The 20,968-nt window shown below is 49.6% G+C and overlaps 2 protein-coding genes across 5 annotated transcripts in view; both read right to left on the bottom strand.

Annotated features, from left to right (window-relative positions):
* ST3GAL3 (ST3 beta-galactoside alpha-2,3-sialyltransferase 3) overlaps nt 1-8,356 on the bottom strand; it is a 226,482-nt gene extending 218,126 nt beyond the window's left edge. The window contains exon 1 of one of the 2 annotated variants that reach the window (XM_058680079.1): nt 8,109-8,356. The gene's annotated coding sequence lies outside the window, so the exon portion shown is untranslated. The remainder of the gene's footprint in view (nt 1-8,108) is intronic. The other variant, XM_004591485.3, reaches the window with a different exon arrangement.
* Nucleotides 8,357-10,390: 2,034 nt separating this feature from the next.
* The window catches only part of KDM4A (lysine demethylase 4A), a 42,839-nt gene continuing 32,261 nt past the window's right edge, over nt 10,391-20,968 (bottom strand). For all 3 annotated transcript variants that reach the window (XM_004591489.3, XM_058680065.1, XM_058680059.1), the window contains exons 17-22: nt 20,233-20,341; nt 19,772-19,957; nt 17,555-17,725; nt 11,055-11,174; nt 10,741-10,833; nt 10,391-10,644 (exon numbers count right to left, since the gene is read on the bottom strand). In XM_004591489.3, the coding sequence (XP_004591546.2) occupies nt 10,504-10,644; nt 10,741-10,833; nt 11,055-11,174; nt 17,555-17,725; nt 19,772-19,957; nt 20,233-20,341 (820 nt within the window). In that variant the 3' untranslated portion in view covers nt 10,391-10,503. The remainder of the gene's footprint in view (nt 10,645-10,740; nt 10,834-11,054; nt 11,175-17,554; nt 17,726-19,771; nt 19,958-20,232; nt 20,342-20,968) is intronic.

Below are 20,968 nucleotides of genomic sequence, written 5' to 3'. Positions count from 1 at the left end.
GGAGACCTATATTGAGCCACCTGACACTGGGTTTGACCTGATCCAGCTCTAACTACTACGAGCATCCGGGCAGTGGACCAGCAGACCAGAGCTTCCTGCTGTCCCACAAGAAAGTAGATAAGTAAACAAATGGAAATATATAGCAATGAAAGGTATAAAAGATCCAGTGTAAGCAAACCTTGCATCTTAAAGACAGAACCAAGCAAATGGAATAGCAAAAGATTCCCCCAACCCCCCCCCAACAAACAAACAAACAAATGTGGATCATTAGAGAGAGCAGGAATGAGGGCAAGTCGGTGCCAAGAGTTTCCTGGCTCCTCTGGACCACACTGGCCAGGATGGCCAGGACAGTCAAAAGGCTCAGGCGGTGCTGAGGTCCCAGCCACCCACTGCACTACTCTCAGTTCCCTGCTCACCTTTTTGCCAAAAATTTTAAAAAAAAGATTTTGTTATTTATTTGAAAGGTAGAGTTGCAAAGAGAGCACCTTCCATCTGCTGTTTCACACCACCAATGGTCCCAACAGCAAGAGTTGGGCCAGGCCAAAACCAAAAGCTTCTTCCAGGTCCCCCACAGAAGTGGCAGGGGCCCAAGCACTTAGGGTATCCTCCACTGCTTTCCCAGATGCATTAGCAGGCAGCTGGATGGGAACAGAGCAGCTGGGTCTCGCCCAGTGCCCATATGGGAAGTCAGCATCACTGGTGGCAACGTTACCTGCTATGCCACAATATCAAACCTCTCCCCAATCCCAAGGTCATCTTTTTGGCAAAAAAAAAAAAAAAAAAAAAAAAAAAAAAGCATCTGGGCTCCTTAGCCTTATTTCTTTTGCCAACTGAGCTGATGGCAAGCCCCATCAGCAGAGGGCACTGGAGATCCACTGCAGGAAGAAAACTGCCTCCACAGGCCAGTGCGCTGGGCTGGGTGGCTGCATGCAGCACCAACGCTGTGCCCAGTGCCCAGCAGATGGCATCTTTCCCTGCGCACCTCTCTGGGAAGCTCTCAGGAGAGGGTCTCTGGAGGAACCCCCTCCTCCCTGGATGCAGCTTCCCTTGTACCAGGGAATAGATTTCCAGTAAGCTGCTGAGCAGCATCACAGTCACTCATTTACTTCTATGCTATCCTATGAGCCAGCGGACCAGGGTGTGGATCTCAGTCCAGGGTGGGCCAGGGGGCCAGGGAATCCTTGGTCACTGTTCCAGATCATGTCCAGAGTGCTGGGTGTGACTGACAGCTGCTGTTTCTAGATTCCTTATAACTCTCTTAACAACTTTCTTCCCAACCAAAAATACAGAGAAAGACAGCAACAGAGAACTCCCATCCATTGGTTTATTCCCCCAAATGCCCATAATGATGAAGGCTAGACCAGGTCAGTGTGGGGAGCTGGGAGCTTGATCCAAAACCAGTACCTGAGTGACAGGAACCCAGTTATTTGAGCCAATACCGTTGCACCCAAGGTCCCTGGGTCCCACTGGCAGGCAGGTGGAGGCTGCAGGGGACCCAGGGACCCAGGGACCCTGGTGAAGGATGCTGGCACCTTCTTAAAAGATATACATACTATTTGTGTCTTTAAGTACTCATTTATTTACTTGAAAGCCATAGTTCAAGGGGGCAAGAAGAGGAACATAGATTGATCCTATCTGCTGGTTCATTTCCCAGATGGCTGCAACAGCTGGAATAAACCCAGGCCAAAGCCACAAGCCAAGACCTTCATCTGAGTCTCCCATATGGGTGGCAGGGGCCCAAACACTTGGGAAAAGAAAAAACATGACCAGCTGTTGTGGTCACTTGGGGAGTAAATCATCGGATGATCTTCTCTGTCTCTCCTCCTCTGTGCATATCTGACTTTGCGATAAGAATAAATCTTAAAAAAAAATCTGAACTTCTCTTGGAGACACAGCCACGAGTGAAATGGGGTCACAACATACACTGAGGAACGAAGCATGCCTGAGTCCTGAGTGTCCAGTTTCTAAATGTTTGCACAAACACAAGACTTGTCTTTCAGGACAGTATAGCCCACATCCCCCCCAGCAGCACAGGAGACAATTCCGTTTCCCTGATAAGAAAGTCAGAAGATTCTGCCTCCCTAGCAAGCAGGAAGCGGAGGCTCACCAAGGTTTGAATCTGTTTTCCCCTGGCTGGCATCTGCCATCTCCCCACCTGCCCATGCCTTCCTCCCACTCTTTAACCCTCACCTTCTACTTGGTCTGTTACAGCTACTCTACCTTTTCTTCCTGGTTGTACCCAGGTTCTTGCCAAGTAAACAGTTTGTTGCTTCTGATAAGAAACTAAGAATCTGCTGGGGTTTTAAAAACAGAAAACAGAGAAAGGTGAAAAGCAACTTGTTGCTGATCAGACAGCCCCAAGTGGCTGAGGAAAGGCCAGTCAGGGGTGTGAAGAGGAAAAACCCAAAGCAAAACAAACTTTCAGCTTTGTATACACCAGGTCATCTTTGCCTTTATGAAAAAAATAAAGCCTTTTGAATAGGAGCTGTTTAAATTCTATTTGATTGACCTGATTGTCTATTTGGCTTGTTTCGATGGTGTTCAGAGAATGAGGACAAAGTTCTAGACTTGGCCGAATGTAATCATCTTGGAGAAATTCAGCTGCAGTTCTTGACAAGATGGCCTTCCAGGTTTCGGATTGGTGCTGAAGGTGGGGTTGGAAGAAGACAACACACAGAGATAAAACTGGAAACAAATTTGAGCTTGATCTTGGCACTTCCATCAGTCTGTAAGCAATCAGCAGGGCTGTGCGCCAATAAATTTGGAGGTCAGTTTGCCAGCCTCACTTACGTACTCTAAGTGGCCACACACCATACAGCCCAAGTATTAAAACACACACACACGCCAGGAAGAGCTGCGATACTCATTGGTTCCAATGGAGGTTGGGGCTCAGAATAGAACCAACCCAGGGATTACAACCACCAGCTGATCGGAGTGATGGACTGTGGCAGGCACTGTGCTTACTAGCAGTGCATGTAGGAGCCTGGACTGGGAACACCTCAAAGTTTCTTTGGGGATTCCCCTGAACAAAATGGAGGAATCAAAACATTAACCAAGAAAAGATAGAAGATGGAGTAGATCAATCAACCACCTCAGCTATATGTTTGCAGCAAAAAACTGGACAAGGGGAAACTCTAAGATGGACTATGTCAATCAGTGGACTCTGCACCAGTCTCATCGTACCTGGATTGTTGCTGATGACATGTTGGAGCTTCTAATTGATCGAGGAGACGCTCTGCTGGCTCTGCCCTCAAACCTGAGAGGGCCTCCCTAAGAGGCCGTTGAACTTGACCAGCAAGTGGGATGCTGGACTCTGTATGGTGTGAGCTTTTAATTAGGGAATCTCAACGGAACTTGAGCTGTGGTTATGCATCAAGGTGAAGGAACTCACCATGGGGGAGGGGTTTGGGGTGAAGGGGGGAGAATCCCAGTACCTATGAAATTGTGTCATGTAATACAATGTAATTAATGAATAAATGAATAGAAACAAAAAAAACCACACACACACACAGGAGTAAAAAACAAACTAGGGGGCTGCCACAGGGGCACAGTACACTAAGCTGCTGCCTGTGACTCCAGCATCCTGAGTTAGAGCCCCAGTTCCAGTCCTCACTGACATTCTTCGGATCCAGCTCCCTGCTAATGAGCGAGAAGGAGGCAGGGGAACATGATCCAAGTACCTGAGCACCTGCCAGCCATGTGGGAAGTCTTGGGTGGAGCTTCAGGCTACTGGCTTTGTCCTGGCCTAGGCCTGGCTATGCATCCACTTGGAGAGTGAACCATTAACTGGAAGATACTCAGCTTTCCTTAATTCTGCAGTTCAAATACATAAAACAAACCTTACTGTTTAAACAAAATTGCCTGTGCTTTAAAAAAGAAAGAAAGAAAGAAAGACCGACCAACTTTAAGTCAAAGTTAGCAATTTCCTCTGGAGACTGAAGAAAAACACAATAGAGGAGGCCGGCATGAAAAATATAACATTCTATTTCTTTAAAGAAACCAAAACCAAAACAAACACAGGGTAATACGATTTAAGGCTGGGTATCATGTATGCTTCCATATGTGTGAAGTGTCATTAGTAAATATGAGGTGCGTGTTGCTTTTCATTGCTGTCACTTGAGACTTCATGAGTCTTGTCCTCCGAAGTAGTTCCATGTCACTAATCTGCCCACAACTTTCAAGAAAAACCAAAAGGCAAGGAAAGAAACATAAAGAAATCGTGTAACACTTCAGAATAATTAGGCCAGAGTACCACAGAGCTGGAACTAAGCTACCAGCTTCGTTATCAGTCCAGGTCAAAGCCACTCTCACCAGGGAAGCAGCACACAGGGCGGTGCCCTGAGGGAGCAACAAGACGGGCACAGCCAAGGCAGACGCCCACAGAGCAGTCCGGCAGGTGTCCGTCATGAGCAGCCCCGAGCGCTGCAGCAAAGACTGCAGAGGTCACTGCATCAGAAGTGCAGTAGCCGAACTCAAACCACTTCTCCCTGCTAATAGCCTTGGAAAAGCAGCAGATTGGCACAAGTGTTTTGACCCACAGCACTCACATGGGAGACCTGGCTCTGTGGCCCTCAGGGGAGTGAACCAGTGGATGGAAGATAACTCACTCATTCTCTCTCTAACACTAATAAATAAATTGCCACCAGTCCTGCAGGCCCCTGGGAAGGCTGGTGTCTGAAAGCAGCACGGAAGCTGGCAGAAAGCCCACAAGAGCACACACAACCGCCCTCCCCAGACCTAGGAGGCATTTTAACAAAAGCTAGAAACCAGCTGTTCGGAAAAAGTAGCTCTGTTGAGTGTATTCTGAAAATGGATGCCTGCAAATGTTTCCATCCTCAAGCTGACTTGTCCCCAAAAAGACAGAAGCACATCACACAAAATGTTGTGCTCCAAGGGTTCAAGACCCTTTCAGAGCACCCCTGAGTTTAAAACAATTTTGCACAACACTTCTAAGCCAGAGGAAGATGGCCAAAACATTAGGACCCTGCACCAGCGCAGGAGGCCCCCAAAGAAGCGCCTGGCTCATGGCTTCAAATTGGCTCAGCTCAGCTCAACTCAGCTCTGGCCATCGCCGCCACCTGGGGAGTGAACCAGCAAATGGAAGATCTTTCTCTCTCCTTCTCTTGGTAAATTTGCCTTCCCAATTAAAAAAAAAATTAAACAAAACAAAAAACACATACACAACTAAATCATATTGTGCAAGTAAGGCAGGTGTAGTTAGAATGTCATCCACAGAGGCTGGGGGGAGGTAAGACAGTCTGGAGGAACCTGCCCACTTACATCTCTGGGGCTTCCTTACCCGATTCATCCGAGCTTCTTCAAACCCTACCACTGCTGCTACCCACGAGTGTGCAAAGCCCTGGATGGGAAGTAACTCATTCAATCCTCACGGCCACTCTGCTTGTCACTGGTGGGATTCACCAGGTTCAAGAAGACACGTGCTCAGTATCTTACTGTCTTGGCCCCATCACACTCCCACCAGTACTCTGTGCTTCTGGTCCACAAGGACATCTCCTCCCCAAATACTGCTTACTAACTTCCACCAAAGCCAATTACAACTGAGAGCTTTAAGTGAGATTCTGTTTGAACCACTCGAGTGGAAAATACGCCTCAAATTATTGCACACTTCTTGACTTCTTAAACTGAATACCTTGACTGTAACTTCTTTTTTAAGACCTCAGGACCATTCCTGGGTGCATTACTAAAGCTGCTATAAAATAATTGGTGCCCCCAGGGATGCCAATGCTATAACTGAGATGTTATGGATCGTCCTTGTATCAGCAGCCTAGGCTGTGAGGTCACGCGTAGTACTGTGCATGGTACCTGGTTCAGAGCAACATTACCAACCACCCAGAGGAACCGTGAATCCGACCCACCCTTGTGTCTGGCAGTGCCCCCAACATGGTGCCTGGGTCGTCCACAAGATGTGAGGCCCAGTGGTAATGCAGTGAACATTAGTGCTGCTCCCCAAGTATGCCTGGTTCTCTGCTTTCCAGGCATTAGCAAGATTGCATTTCCCATCCTTTAAAGTTAAGCATGACCTTGGGACTTGCTTTGTCCCATGAAATGTGAAAAAGAGGCATGGGCTGTATTGAGATGAAACCTTTAAATGCGATCTTCCACTTGCCCATGCCAGATGCTCTGTGCCAAACTCAACAGGTGGGACTCCTCAAGGTCAGTCGTAACAGCACCTCACACACACAGACAGGAAGGAGATCCAAATGTTAGGGGCTTTCTGGGGAGAATCCATGTGAGTGGTACCAACGCCCCCAAAGCAGTGCAGTCAGTGAAGGGGTGCAAAGCAGCCGATGATAGAGACAGGCTGGCAGAAGAATCAGCAAGATATAGCAACCAGCTAGGCACAGAAAAGAACAAACCTGAGGGGAAGAACATGGCAACTGAAAGAACTGCTATCCCCAACAGCTGTTGCCCATTGGGAATGTGACAGTGGCACCTGTAGAGTCCCTGCTTTCTCTCCCCGGGGCAAGGAGCACTCCTGTGCCCTCACCTGAGCTCCACCCACGAGCCAGGCCACCTTTGTGCAACCTGATCTCCAGTAAGACCCTGGATGCATTCAAGCTCTGTCTCCTCCCTCAGCTGAGCCTAGGCTTCACCAATGACTCTTCCTCAAACGCAATTTCTCCCAGCATCTCTTGCCTTGTGCTCCAGAGACTGCATCATCAGTCAGCATCCCCACAACTTTATCACACATTCACTGGGCATTTCTTGTGCTGAATGTTTTCCAGCTCCCCTCGGTCCCTGCCTTACATAAGATCTGTACTCCACGGATAACCCAGCTGATTGATTCGGAGTGGATGAATCTCCCAAGAATACACATGCCTTGTTTCATCGTCAATAATTTACTTTATTCACCACAGTTAAGACACTCGGATTTGCAAAATGGATTCTCCACTTAATACTTTAAATAGCCTGGAGAACCCTCATCTTAAGCAGCTGCTGTTGCCTTAAGAAATTATGTGGAAAAAACATCAAATAGGGGTAAATTTTCATGCCAGTTCTTCCTTCTAATCGTGCAGGCCAGGCAGGGGTGGGGAACGTACAGTCCCCTGGCTGCATAAGGGCCTTCAAGTCATAGGGTTTGGGTGCTAAAGACAGCTGCAGGAAGACTTGGGAAAGCCAAGAAACTTAACTATCATCAGGTGGAGAGTTGCCTATGGCCCTGGAACAGCGCTATGAATAACCAAGTGGCCCCTGGTGGAGTGCACGCCCCACTCACCCCTGGCTTCTGGCGCGGTGATGCTCCTCACTGCAAAGAACTGCTGCCTGGTCCTGAGGACCCTTGTATGTCAGTAACCTAATGAGTGCTTTTGTGGTTTGCTTCCCCCACCCCCGGCACGGCCCACTGTACAATACACAGGATTCAAAGCAGAGTCATAGGGAAGTTTGCATTGTTTCCGCTCCGGGGTAACAGCTGCCTCTCATGGATCCCTTCCTCAATTAGTTAGGATGGATGACGCAGTCTCACGTTTCATCTCTTATTATGTAAGAGAAACTCAAACAAAAGTGAGGTTTATTGAGGAGACCGTAAACACGGAGCTGTTGAACAGAAAGAACACAACACCTTCTTCACCCGACTCGCTCCCAACCAAACTCGCCCTCCCCGCTAAGCCACTTTCTCCAGCAAGACAGCAGGCAATGGGGGAGAAAGTGCCAGAAGGGCAGAAAGGGGGTACTTTGCCAACTTGGGACGCCTCTGTGGACCTCGCCGTCCGTAGGGCAGTGGACACCGACCCGACTCTAGCGCTGCCTACACTTATCCTTCTTCCCTCTGCGGCCCCTACCACCGCGTTGTTCCTCCACGCCAGGGTGCTCATAGCCTCCAGGTCCTGCAAGCAGGTGACCTCAGAGCGCCCGGCCCGCGAGCAATCGGCCTTCCCCTGGCACCCAGGCCAGCGACCCCCCACCCAGGTTGCTCAAGTGGTCCGGATCCCAGTCCGGGATAGCCCGGAGCTGTGCCCCGACCTCGCAGTCCCCAGCACAGGCTCGCAGTCGGCGTGCCCTGCCCCGGGCCGCAGCCGGGGAAGGAGTGGCGCGGCGACCGTTAGCCGCGGCCGTGGCGCCCCGGAGCGCGTGGGGCAGGCCCTTACCGCAGCACAGAGAGAGGCAGGGGAAGGCGGCGCCAAGCCCCACGCGGGGCAGGAAGGCGCAGGTGACGGTGCAGACGGCGGCTGCAGCCGCGGGGGACCCCGGCGGGCGCCCACGACGCGGTGGGCTGCATGGGCGCCGCCATAGTGGGGACGCAGCGGCGGGCGGGGCGCACGGCCGCGACCGGGGACGACTGGACCACCAATCCCGCTCTCCGCCTCGGCTCTCTAGCAGGGGGTCGGGCCTCCGCCGCCAATGAGCGCGCGGGACCCGGGCGGGGCGCCGCGCCGGCCAATGCAAAGATGCGCTGCGGCAATGGGCGGGAACAGGCCGGGGCCACCCAATAAGCAAGGAACCCAGAGTTTCCCAAGGCTCCGCGCCCAGCGGGTCCCGGACTGCGAAGGGTGCCTAGCCTGAGTGCCCAAGCCCTCGCCACGTCCTCTCCGGTCCATACTGCTTCCCCGACCCGAGGGCGCGAGGGAGCGCCAAGTGCCGCTCGACCCCGGTGAATCCACAAAAACAAATCTCCGTAACTTGAGCACAGCCAGTTGTCCCGGGCTTTTGAAGCTTCGCTGGGGAAACTGAGGCCCAGGTCATGTTGGCAACTTTAGAGCCTCTTAGCACATAGAACCCGCCCACCTGCCTACTCTGGGGATCCGGCTGTTAACATTCCGCAGCGAAGCAGCATTTGGGGAACAACTTAAAACTTCACTTTTATGAAGAGAGGGGCAACTTAACACCAACCCAAAGACCTTGGTTAGCTAAGGCCGGTAGGTGGCTCTGGTCGGTGACTTCTTGCAGGGGCCTAAAACAGGCCTGGACAGACTGCGGGAGCAGGCGAGCAAGCAATTTTTGTGTGCTGGAAAGTCACCGAGTTTCCAGTCGACCAGTGTTAATAAGTCCAAAGTTTCTAGGAAAAATGCTCTCCCCCGACCTCACCTGGATAGGCCAAGCAGGCCCCATGGAAGGCCTGGCTGTGCCCCACCATCCTCCACCCTGGTGAGTCTTCCTCATTTCTTACCAACTACAGGCAGCGCCTCAGGGACGCCCTTGGTGGGGGCACACTTGCCCCTTTTAGACCAGCTCCACAGAGAGGATGGGCTGCAACTGCAGAACTCACACGGTCCCACCCGCTGGCCCAGTCAGACAACCTGACTCCACCCGGGTCCACCAAGGCAGAGAGAGCAAAGATGTGTCTCCAGAGCCTGTGACTTAGGCTCCACCCGAGCCTGACCCTGGGCCCTCTGGGCCCCTGGGGGCAGACAAAGTCAAGCCTCTACTCAACACATTTTATTGCTAAGGTTTTCAAAATAATTTGGTTTATAGCGTTCGTACGTAACAAAAAAGGGGAACGTATTATAAATCTGATTCTTGTATACATCAGGTATCCGTGTGAAGCCCTCCAGTCCTGGGCCCAGGCAAACAAATGTATGAGGAGCAAAAACCTGGTTCAATCCCTTCGGTGTTGCGCTATACTCCCACCCCGCACCCCCAATTCAGCTCCCTCCCATCCCCAAGCCAAGGTCACATCTACATCTGTCCCTGGCCTTGTGACCCCAGTTCATCCTAACCCCCCTAATCCCTACATGATTGCAATTCTGTTGAATCACCCACCAGGCTCTGCCTGCTTCCATCATTAATATCCCCCCCACCAGGGTATCCTGCACACAGACCCTCTAACACTGTGCCACAGGGGCTCTGCCTAGGATAGCGAGGACACACCCCAATAGCTCTGGTATTCCCCTCAACGGAAGAGAGGTGGGGTGACTTCGGTGCATCACTAATGCAGCTGAGCCAGCCTGGAGAGACGCCACACCCACCTCCAGCCAATCCCAGAGGCCCTCACTCAGCTCATTTGGGAGCCAAAGTTCACATTTTGTTTGCCCTGCATAGGCAAGGAAGAAAAGTAAAGGCCAGGGGGCTGGCACAAGCTGGTCCAGACCAAACACACAGACACACGCTGTGTGCATGTCACACACACACATAAATACAAAAAAGGGGTTGGGGACAAGTACCAGCACCTCTGCCTGGTTGGAGCAGGTGCTCAGTGGGAAGGAAGCCAAGTCCCAGGCCGAGAGTAGGGTCTCCAGCCCAGTCTGCATGGACAGCCCGTTCTGTGGGCTCAGATCCAGTGCAGCCACAGTGTTCCAGTGCTCAGCCACTCGGGTGGGAGACCACAGGCTGCTGCCACTTGTGTCCAGGGACGACTTATTCTTTTCACTACTGTGGAATTCCAGGAGGGTGAGGGACATGATGCTGGGATCAATCAACTAGTTCATTCCTGTTTCTTTTTACAACTTCACTCGCAGAGCCTTCCGAGTCCCAAGTGTCTGCTGTGCATTGGCCCCTGAGTGCTCTTGCCTCCACGGCTGGGAATCTCTGGACCCTTAGGAGCATCTACTCCATGATGGCTCGGTATAGCGCAGGCTCAATATAATCTTCCCGGTACCTGGAGTTGATAACCCGTTGCCGCTTCTTCTCTTGCTTTACCTCTTTCTCTGTGAAAATCTCGTTGAATCGCATATCGGAGGCCACAGACTACAGAAGAACAGGCAAGCCAAATCATCACTTTGTGGCCAACTACCGCCCCGAGGCAAGAACAAGGGACACAGGGCACTGAGATCACACACTCACCAGTCTAGACTTGACTCTCTTGGGAAGCTCTTCATCCAGCGTGTACACGTCATCTCTCTTGACCACAAGCTGGGAGCCATCTTCAAACTCCACCTGCCAAGAAAACAAATGTCTCCGGGCTAGGATGCCACTTTCTGGTTTACCCTGTGTAGTGACAACCTCTTGCAGCCAAAGATTTGGAACACTGAAGGCCTGCTGTGTCTGAAGCCACACCAGGTCGACCTCATCTCTGGAAGCAAAGACTTCCTCTGTCCCAAGAGGAAGCACCAAATTAACCATGCAAACCCGAACCCCTGGCAGGAACCTCTGCCTACCTGATACATCTGGATGGGGTGGGAGGTCACAAACTTAGCTCCATAGACTTGGCCATCTGTCCATCTCACTTGGACCACTTCCCCCTCAGCAGGAGGACCCAACTGGAGACAGTCCTGGCTCTGGAGGAAACAGGAAGGAAGGAATGATAAGCAGGCTCTCCTGAGTGCAATGGAAACTTCCATCTACTGAGGGAATAAACAAGGACAAATTCATGCTAAGACACTCCCTGAAAGGCAGCACACTAAAGGATGACTGACAGAGCAGTTAAGTTCTGCTTGCTGAGGCCAGCACAGTGGCTGTACAGACACATCTTCCACATAAAAGTGCCAGCATCTCATAGGTTGTCGGTTCATGTCCTGTTGGTTCCACTTCCAACTCCCTGCTTGTGGCATGGGGAAGAAGAGGATGGTCCAAAGCCTTGGGACCCTGAATCCATGTGGGAGACCGAGAGGAAGCTCCTGGCTCCTGGCTTCAGATCAGCTCAGCTCTGGCCATTGCAGCCACTTGGGGAGTGAACCAGCAGATGAAAGAGCTTTGTCTCTCCTCCTTTCTGCAAATCTTCCTTTCCAATAAAAATAAGTAAATCTTAGAAGAAAGATCTGCTTGCTGTGACAAAGTCTGTCCTGTATCCTGCTCTTCTAGGTAACAAAATCCAGCAGCTACAAGAGGGAGAAGAGGCAAGGGTGGGAATCAGTAGTCCTTCTCACTCCCTCTCCAAAGGTGTTCCAGGCCTCTCTATGAAAGAATGCTAGAACTGAACTCAATGATGGTTGATGAAATGTGTTCTTAGAGTCAACCAGCATTGTGGCAAAGTAGGCTAAGCATCCCATATGGGCATTGGCTCATGTCTTGGCTACCCCACTTCTGATCCAGCTCTCTGCTAATTAGCCTAGGAAAGCAGAGGAGTATGGTCCAAGTTCTTGAGCCCCTGCACCCTTGTGAAAGACCCAGAGAAATCTCCTCTCAGTTTTCAAATGGCCAAGCTCCTGCATTTGCAGCCTTTTGGGGAATAAATCCATGGATAGAAGATCGTTCTGTGTCACTCCCTCTGTCTGTAAATCATGCCTTTCAACTAAAAATAAATCTTACAAGAAAAATGAAGTGTATTAATAAAATACAGGAAAAAAAAAAGAAAGCAGCATCTACCATGGGACTTGGCAAATTCACACAAGTTTCATGATTCCAGAAGGAGTGTCACAGGGCAAGTCCTCACTACACTGGCCAGCACAGCGCTGGGTAGGATGTGGGAGGTCACTGGCTCAGTGCAAGCTCTTGTGGGGAGATGCCAAGGTCATTAGGGACATGGTCTGGAAGAACCAATGCAAGAGGGCAAGCCTGTGGGTCACAGCTGTTCCCACAAATCACTACCTGACAATTAGAGTGCACACAGGTCCTGGTTCTGAATTTTGTTTAAGATTTATTTATTTTTATTGAAAAGGCAAATCATGTCTAAAGAAAGGAGAGACAGAGACAAAGATCCAATCACTGCTTCACTCCCCAAATGGCCACAGCAGTTGGAGCAGAGGCCATCTGGAAGCCAGGAGCCTCTTCTGGGTCCCATAGGTTTAGGCCATCCTCGGCTGCTTTCCCAGGCCACAAGCAGGGAGCTGGGTGAGGAAGTAGAACAGCTGGGACACGAATGGCACCCATAAGGGAACCTAGTGCTTACAGGGTGAGGATTTAGCCATTGAACCATCCTGCCAGACCTAGGTTCTGGTTCTGTCCTGCTAGGTCATATGCTGAGAAGAAACAGTTCCACGGTAGGCTTCCAGGTCACCTACTGAGTAGGTAATCATTTTTTCCTCCTCTTTTTAAAGATTTATTTATTTTTATTGAAAAGGAGGATATACAGAGAGGAAGAGGAGAGAGAATCTTCCGTCCACTGATTCACTCCCCAAGTGGTTGCAATGGCCAGAGCTGAGGCAATCTGAAGCCAGGAGCCAGCAGCTTCTCTTCCAGGGTCTCCTGCGCAGGTGCAGGGTCCCAAAGGCCGTCCTTGACTGCTTTCCCAGGCCACAGGCAGGGAACTGAATGGGAAGCAAAGCTGCTGGGATTAGAACTGGCATCCATATAGGATCCTGGCACATGTAAGGTGAGGACTTTAGCCTCTAGGCTACCACACCGCACCTGAGTAGGCTATTTCTTTATTTTGAAAGAATCCTGCAATGAAACCAGAAACTCAAAGCACTTTGTCCCCTTATTCTGACATGGGAGATTTATACATACATGACCTTTGGCAAAGCACTTCAGCTTTCTGAAATTCAGCTTAACCTCCTTTAACACTAGGTATCCCCGGATGGTTTGCAGTCTGTAATGAGGTACCAGGACACTTCTGGGGAGCATGTGACTAGGGTCACGACTATTTTCCAAATATTAAAAACACTAGCCTTTGTCCCTGTGTGAACATTTGCAGTGACAGCATAAAATCCTCACTGGATACAACTGCTGGCAGCAGAGCACTCTCTAAGACAATGGTCCCGAGCGCTGCTGTTACTACATTCGTCATCACTGTGCATTAATAATTTGTGGGTAGAAAAAAGAAAGCCCAGTCTCAAGGAACAATGCCACTGATGAAGGAATGAAAAATTGCTGGGGTTAATCTTGTGGTACAGGTTAGGTACTCCCCACCTTTCAAACAACTCTGTTAAGAGGCCAAATGTTCCCCCTAGATTTTAACCAAAACATCACAACAGACCGAATGAATAAGTGACAAGGGCACTCTGCTCACTAGATGTTCTTTTCAGAAAGTTTTTTCTCATTAAGGCAGGAATCATTTTTAATTAATTTCAGTTTTAGTTTCAAACAGATTAATATTAGCAGACCTATAATAAGCTCAAGAAGTGGGCTCAGCACAGTAGCCTAACGGAAAAAGTCCTCACCTTGAACACACTAGGATCCCATATGGATACCTGTTCTAACCCCGGCAGCCCAACTTCCCATCCAGCTCCCTGCTTGTGGCCCGGGAAAGCAGTCAAGGACGGCCCAAAGCCTTGGGACCTTGCACCTGCACGGAGGAACTGGAGGAGGCTCCTGGCTTCAGATCAGTGCAGCACCGGCCATTGAGGTCACTTGGGGAGTGAATCATCAGATGGAAGATCTTCCTCTTTGTCTCTTCTCCTCCCTGTATACCTGACTTTGCAATAAAAATAAATCTTTTTTTTAAAGATTTATTCATTTTATAACAGCCAGATATACACAGAGGAGAGACAGAGAGGAAGATCTTCTAACCGATGATTCACTCCCCAAGTGAGCCACAACAGGCCGCTGCTGCGCCGATCCGAAGCCGGGAACCTGGAACCTCTTCCGGGTCTCCCACACGGGTGCAGGGTCCCAATGCATTGGGCCATCCTCAACTGCTTTCCCAGGCCACAAGCAGGGAGCTGGATGGGAAGTGGAGCTGCCAGGATTAGAACCAGCGCCCATATGGGATCCCGGGGCTTTCAAGGCGAGGACTTTAGCCGCTACGCCATGCCACTGGGCCCTAAAAATAAATCTTAAAAAAAAAAAAAAAAAAAGCTCAAGAAGCAACAACAAAACAGTCTAGTTAAAAAAATGGGCAAAGGACATGAACAGGCATGTTTCAAAGTATGAACTATAAATAGTCAAGTGACAAATGAAAAGATACTTTGGACCATCAGGAAAATGCAAATATAAACTAAAGTGAGGTTTTACCTCACCTCAGTCAGAATGGCTATCGTCCAAAAAATTAAAAAATAACAGATTCTGGCAAGGATGTGTAGAGAAAAGTACCCTAATATGTTGTTGGTAGAAATGCAAACTAACCCAGTCATTATGGAAGACATTCTGGAGATTTCCTGAGAATCCTAAGAACAGATCCACTGTGTGACCCAGCTATCCCACTCCTGGGAATATACCCAAAGGAAATGGAATCCGCATAGAGTCATTTGTACCCCCATGTTTATAGCATCTCAAATCATAATAGCTAAGATAGGCAATTATCCAGATGCCCATTAACTGATGAATGGATAAAGAAAACTTGGTATATATGTAACACAAAATACTAATCAACCATAATATATACACATAATGGATGTAATGGGAAAAGCATGTTTAGTGAAATAAGCCTCACCTAAAAAGATAATTATCACATTTTTTACTCTGATTTACAGTAGCTATTTTTTTTTTTAAGATTTATTCATTTTATTACAGCCAGATATACACAGAGGAGGAGAGACAGAGAGGAAGATCTTCCATCCGATGATTCACTCCCCAGGTGAGCCGCAACAGGCCGCTGCTGCGCCGATCCAAAGCCAGGAACCAGGAACCTCTTCCAGGTCTCCCACACGGGTGCAGTGTCCCAATGCATTGGGCCGTCCTTGACTGCTTTCCCAGGCCACAAGCAGGGAGCTGGATGGGAAGTGGAGCTGCCGGGATTAGAACCGGCACCCATATGGGATCCCAGGGCTTTCAAGGCGAGGACTTTAGCCGCTACGCCATGCCGCCGGGCCCTACAGTAGCTATTATAGAGACTCTAAGAATAGTACTATGGCATAACAAGTAAGCCATCATCTGCAATGTCCCTGTTTTGTGTGGGCACTGGTTTATGTCCAGCTCCTTGCTGCTGGCCTGGAAAAGCAGAGGAGGATGGCCAGAATGTCTGGGACACTACCACCTATATGGGAGAGCTATAGGCTCCTGGATCTTAACTTTTTTTTTAGCCTGGTCCAGTGCACGCAGTTGTGGCCATTTGGACATTGATCCAGTGAATTGAAAAAGCTTTCTTTCTAACTTTCAAAATAAAGAAAATTTTGGACTATGTGTGAAATTGACAACATCTTAAACTACTATTTTAGGCCTGTGATTATAAAGTAAATTTTAAAAAAACATAGAAGGGGGCCCAGCATGGTAGCCTAGTGGCTAAAGTCTTCGCCTTGTACATGCCAGGATCCCATGGGTGCCAATGTGGCCTGGGAAAGCAGTTGAGGATGGCACAAAGCGTTGGGACCCTGAACCTGCGTGCGAGACCTGGAGGAGGCTCCAGTCTCCTGGCTTTGGATCGACGCAGCTCCAGCCACTGCAGCCACTTGGGGAGTGAATCGGCGGACAGATGATCTTCCTCTCTGTATATCTGACTTTCCAATGAAAAAAAAAAAACTTACCAAAAATAACGCAGAAGGACACAAGAGGGGAAAAAAAACCTGAAACATTTGCCTCACCCAATTTCCTCCATACCTGTCCCTCCCTATTCTAGTCCAGATGCCCACATGAGCGTTTATCCCTCTGAACTATGTAAACAATACTAAAAATGAAACAAAAAATAGCACAGAGTTAGAAAAGAGGAAAGGAAGATGGAGGGAGATAGACAGGGAAATACCATTGTATTGTCAGAATTAAGTCTATGAACTACAGGAAATCTGTTAATTTGACGGCAGACAGATAGAATCTGCAAACACAAAAGCTTTGGGTCCCTCAATAGCTTTTAGAAGAAAGAGTTTGACATTACTGTTGCACAACCTAAAGGGTTGGGTATTGAGGTACTATGGGTTAAGCCACTGTTTGGGGCACCGGTCTGCCAGCTGCCCTCCTTCCAATTCAGCTTCATGCTAATACACCTGAGAAGCAGCAGCAGATTGCCCGGTCCCTGCACCCACGTGGGAACCCAGGATTTCCTGGCTGCTGGCTTTGCCTGGCCCAGTTCTGGCTGGTGCACACTGGTCTATTTCACTCTGCCTTTCAGATAAACAGTCCTTTATATACATATGAAGTTATTTGATATAAAACATTTAACAGACAAGTATACTATAAGAGATAAATGTTAATGAAAACCACTAATGTCATTTTTATTATGACATTCATCTACTTTGTAACTAAGGAAGGCGGTTGGCAGCAATTAAGCCTCTAATGTGGTATAAACATAGTAAATACTGACTATTAAGGGAAAGAAATACCATTCCTCTGCCTGGGTGCTTAGTCTACCACTTGTAGAGGCAGGGTGGGACAGGTGAAATGTGAACTCAGTCCTGGATACTCAGCCAGGAAACCTAGGATTGGGCCCAGGCAGGGGCTCGAGAGTCTCAGGTGTTGATAACCTGAGCAGGCCAGCAGTGTCCCCAGGCAGTTTCTACCGAGCCCCAAGTCCCTCAACTGTGAAGAGCCTAACAGTAGATTCTGTATTGACCAGAAGGGCACAGGAGAGTAGAGAGCCGGACAGTTCTCCTATAATCACCCAGCGGCTAGGAAAGGAAGCTGGTACCCTGCTTTGAATCTAAAGGCTGAGCTCCTCTGGGGCACCAGGATGCCAGCAAGGACAGACAGTGCAGACTGAAAGTGACGAATGTTTTCAAAGCACTGCAGGAAACACTGATTCCCACAGCCTTCTATGGCAAGGAGAGAAGTATCCTACTTTGTAAAGAGAGACCAGACCTCTGCTTCTGTCTGGGGACTGAGGGATGGGCTATAACAGGCAGGCGGGCCACAGGCAGTTTGCCAGCCACACTCTCCTCCTTCAACTGCCCCAGGGGCCCCTAGCAGACATTACCACTATGTCCTCAGGATAAAGGTTGTCGCTGAAGGAGCCATCATCAAAGTTGACTTCGTAGAAAGTCTCGGTGGTGAGCCTGACCACCTCACACTGGTAGAAGCGCCCGTTCTTATGCTTGCTGATGACCTTCTGTCCTGCAGTGATGCTCTGCAGGGCCCCCTTGGCACGCTAAAAGATGGAGAGACTGGTCACTCACACACAGAACTGACAGTCCTGCAAATGGGGAGCAAATCACTGGGCTCCTCTCCATTATGGAAAAACAAACCGAGGAGTACAAAAGCAGAAAGCAGAGGGCAAATGGTCTTTCTGGACATGCATACCCAGCCAGGACCCTGAAGAAACCAGTACCATGCGCTCCTCCTTCCTCCCCGGCTACAGCTGGCCCTTACATACAACACAGAACCTTATCCCAAACTCCTTGAATACTATTAGGACTTCCCTAAAACTGATTACATAGCACCTACTGCTGCACACAGCCTAGACAACAGGAAAGTATCTAAGGGAAGACTTAGCAAGTGACTGAGGCCCTGGACCCCAGGCAATGCTTCATAGCAACCACACAGCAGCTTTACCCTGAGGGACCCTCATGTTGCTTCCTGGGTGTCCTTAACTGCCTGCAGTAGACTGCTCCCCCTCCCCAAGAACCCCGCCATCCCTGGTGTCCTCCACTCACCCTCCTGGGTCCTGAACTTGCTCACTGAGCAAATGGAGAGCAGCTGTCCAAGCAGTCAGCTGCCACCCTGCTGCTCCTCTGCCAGGGGCCAAAGTTTCCCAGTGGCCTGCAAACTGGTTTCTTGCATCCAAATGGCAACTTACTGGTGCCATGCCCTCCCCATACCTCAAGCTGATTCTTACTCTGATGTACTGAGCTTTCCTAATGGCTGTGCCGCCCTGTTCCTTCTGCTGCTCTGCTGACCTATGTGCTGACCTATGGCACTCTGTGCACGGGTTCATCTTCCAGCATCTACTCAGCAGTGTCGGGACCTCTAGAGCCCAGTTTCTAACAGAAATTAGACTGTCACAATAAATGCTGGTCACATCCAAGCATCCCCATCAAAGCTAATCCAGCTGCCTATTGGTTGTAGAAGCAGACAGTTCCTTCCTGAGGTCCCAAAGCTTACATGTCCTTTCATTTTCATCCTTCTACCACCCGGTCCCCCCTCATCTCAATTGTAGTCTGCAGTTAATAACATCATATTATCATGCTCACTGTTAAGGGAGTAAGTTGAGTCAAATTCAATTCCTGCTCCCTCATCCCTTATGTCCCCTCGCCCTTCTCTCTAGTGTCCACGGCAGTGAACACTCCCTCAGGGGTAGAGGTGACCCAAAACCTCTGCCTACATGTTCACATTTCAGACCTTCCTCTATCCAAGGATAACTGGATTCTCCAAATCCTATCCGCAAATAATGAGTGCAATGATTATTTTAACACACAGAGGGCAGTTAGCCTAGCAGTCATGTCATTTGCATCCCACATCAGAGGATCTGGGTTAAACATCAGGTTGAATTCCTGACTCTAGCTTGCTGCTAATATATGCAGAGATGAGGATTCAGCAGCTGAGTTCCTCTGCCCATGTCAGAGGCCTGGCTGAGGTTACAGGTTCCTGGGTTTGGCCTGGCTTGGCCCTGGTTGTCTGCAGACATTGTAAGAGTAAACGGCATTTAAAACCTTCTTTCTCTTTCTCTGTCACTCTGCCTTTCACATAAATGCAATCTTAAAAAAAAAAAAAAGATACAGTCTGAAATCAATTTCACAAAACTTTTGTCCAATGGAAGAGAAATCAGACCCCTCAGTGTGGCAGCTCAGGGCTTCCGGTCACCCTAGTGCTGCTCACTGTCAAGCACCAGCCCATCACACTCCCAGTCTGCATGGCTCGGGCTCCGACACCTCGCTGTAGCCTTGGGTGCCCTCCCGCTCACAATCCCACCTGATTGCTCAAGACCCTCTTCATATGCTACCTTCCACCCAAACTCCTAACTCTTCCAGCTAACATGCACACGTGTCTTTCTGAGCCCCACCAGTTAGAGAACTGCAGCTCATTGCTAAATGTCAGGTGCCCTCCCCTTTAGTCCTCAACATTCCCAGAACTTCTGCTAAGTCACCAGCACTTAGTGTATGACAACTCCCAGAAGGGTAAGATCTGGGTCCTCAGGGAGTTGACCCTGGAACAGTAAATGAATTAACAGATAACTAGAGTGTATCCCCCTCCTCACCTCCAAATTTGGAATCTTGTGCCGAAAACAGGTAATGAAGACAACGAAAGGCCAGTCATCGGGCTGCATCATGACACCAGCAGCCTGGGCACAGCTTACATGGAAGGCAGTTGGGCAACGACCATGCGAACACTGCACACAGCAGCCAGCGGCTCTTTTCCTCCGCTTCTTACAGAAGACACATTTCTGCAGCACAGGGAATAAAGGCATTGGGAGTCCAGGTACTGAAAGGACAGCCTGCTCTATCAAAGGTGTCCCCTTCCAAATGCACACAGCCCAGCCAGACAGCCAGCACTAACCCCATTACTAAACACAGCACACAGATCACCAACTCCAAACAAAGCCAGGGGACACAGGTGGCTGGTGACCGAGCCAAGCAGAAACACTGTCCCCTGTCTGCAAGAGTGCAGAGTATGACAGCAGGGGAAGGCAAGAAGCACAGCCCATCCCGTCTTCCTTACCAGTTTGAAGCGCGACAGAGGGATTTTGCTCACATCCACAGGACTTCTTTCTGAAATGTTCACAAACCTCGCTTCCAGAATTGCCACAGCACATGAGACGTGGACCCACCTGCCAAGAGGCAAAGCCCACCTCAGTACCCCCTGGGACCAATGCCCTGTAGCCTTCTCTTCTAATGTGGCCTCACAGTGTAATCACCCAGCATCCAGCATGATCTCTGACTTTCACCAATGATTCCCCAGGACCCTGGAACGCTGTTGAGGGCCGGAAGTGACACACAGAGCCCTGTGGCAACACAGGTACTCGCTTCCCACAACTCCCTCAGTGGGAGGCAGAATGGCCAGAGCCACAACTGATGATACGTAGGAGGCTTCAGTGGATGGCAATCGGCAGAACTCCTCCAACACAGGACCTGGGTACTTCCTGAAAATGCCCAAGTGTACCAATGTGCCAGAATCACTGCTCATCCTCCAGTCTCTGCCAAGCACTCCCTTCAACTCACTTTATCTGTGGCAGATTCATTCTTCAAGGTCTGGACCATGGAACTGCCACTGTGGCACAGCAGGTAAAGCTGCTGCCTGCAATACTAGCATCCCACATGGGCACCAGTTTGAATCCTGGCTGCTCTACTTCTAATCCATTTCTACATTAATGACCTAGAAAAGCAATGGAGGATGGCTCAGTGCTTGAGATCAACATGGGAGACCCAGAAGAAGCTCCTGGCTCCACCCTGGCTCA

The sequence above is a fragment of the Ochotona princeps genome, chromosome 2 (assembly GCF_030435755.1).
Source record: "Ochotona princeps isolate mOchPri1 chromosome 2, mOchPri1.hap1, whole genome shotgun sequence".
In the NCBI taxonomy this organism is placed as follows: Eukaryota; Metazoa; Chordata; class Mammalia; order Lagomorpha; family Ochotonidae; genus Ochotona; species Ochotona princeps.
The sequence above is the reverse complement of the archived record's forward strand: the minus strand, read 5'-3'. Positions and strand labels throughout refer to the sequence as shown.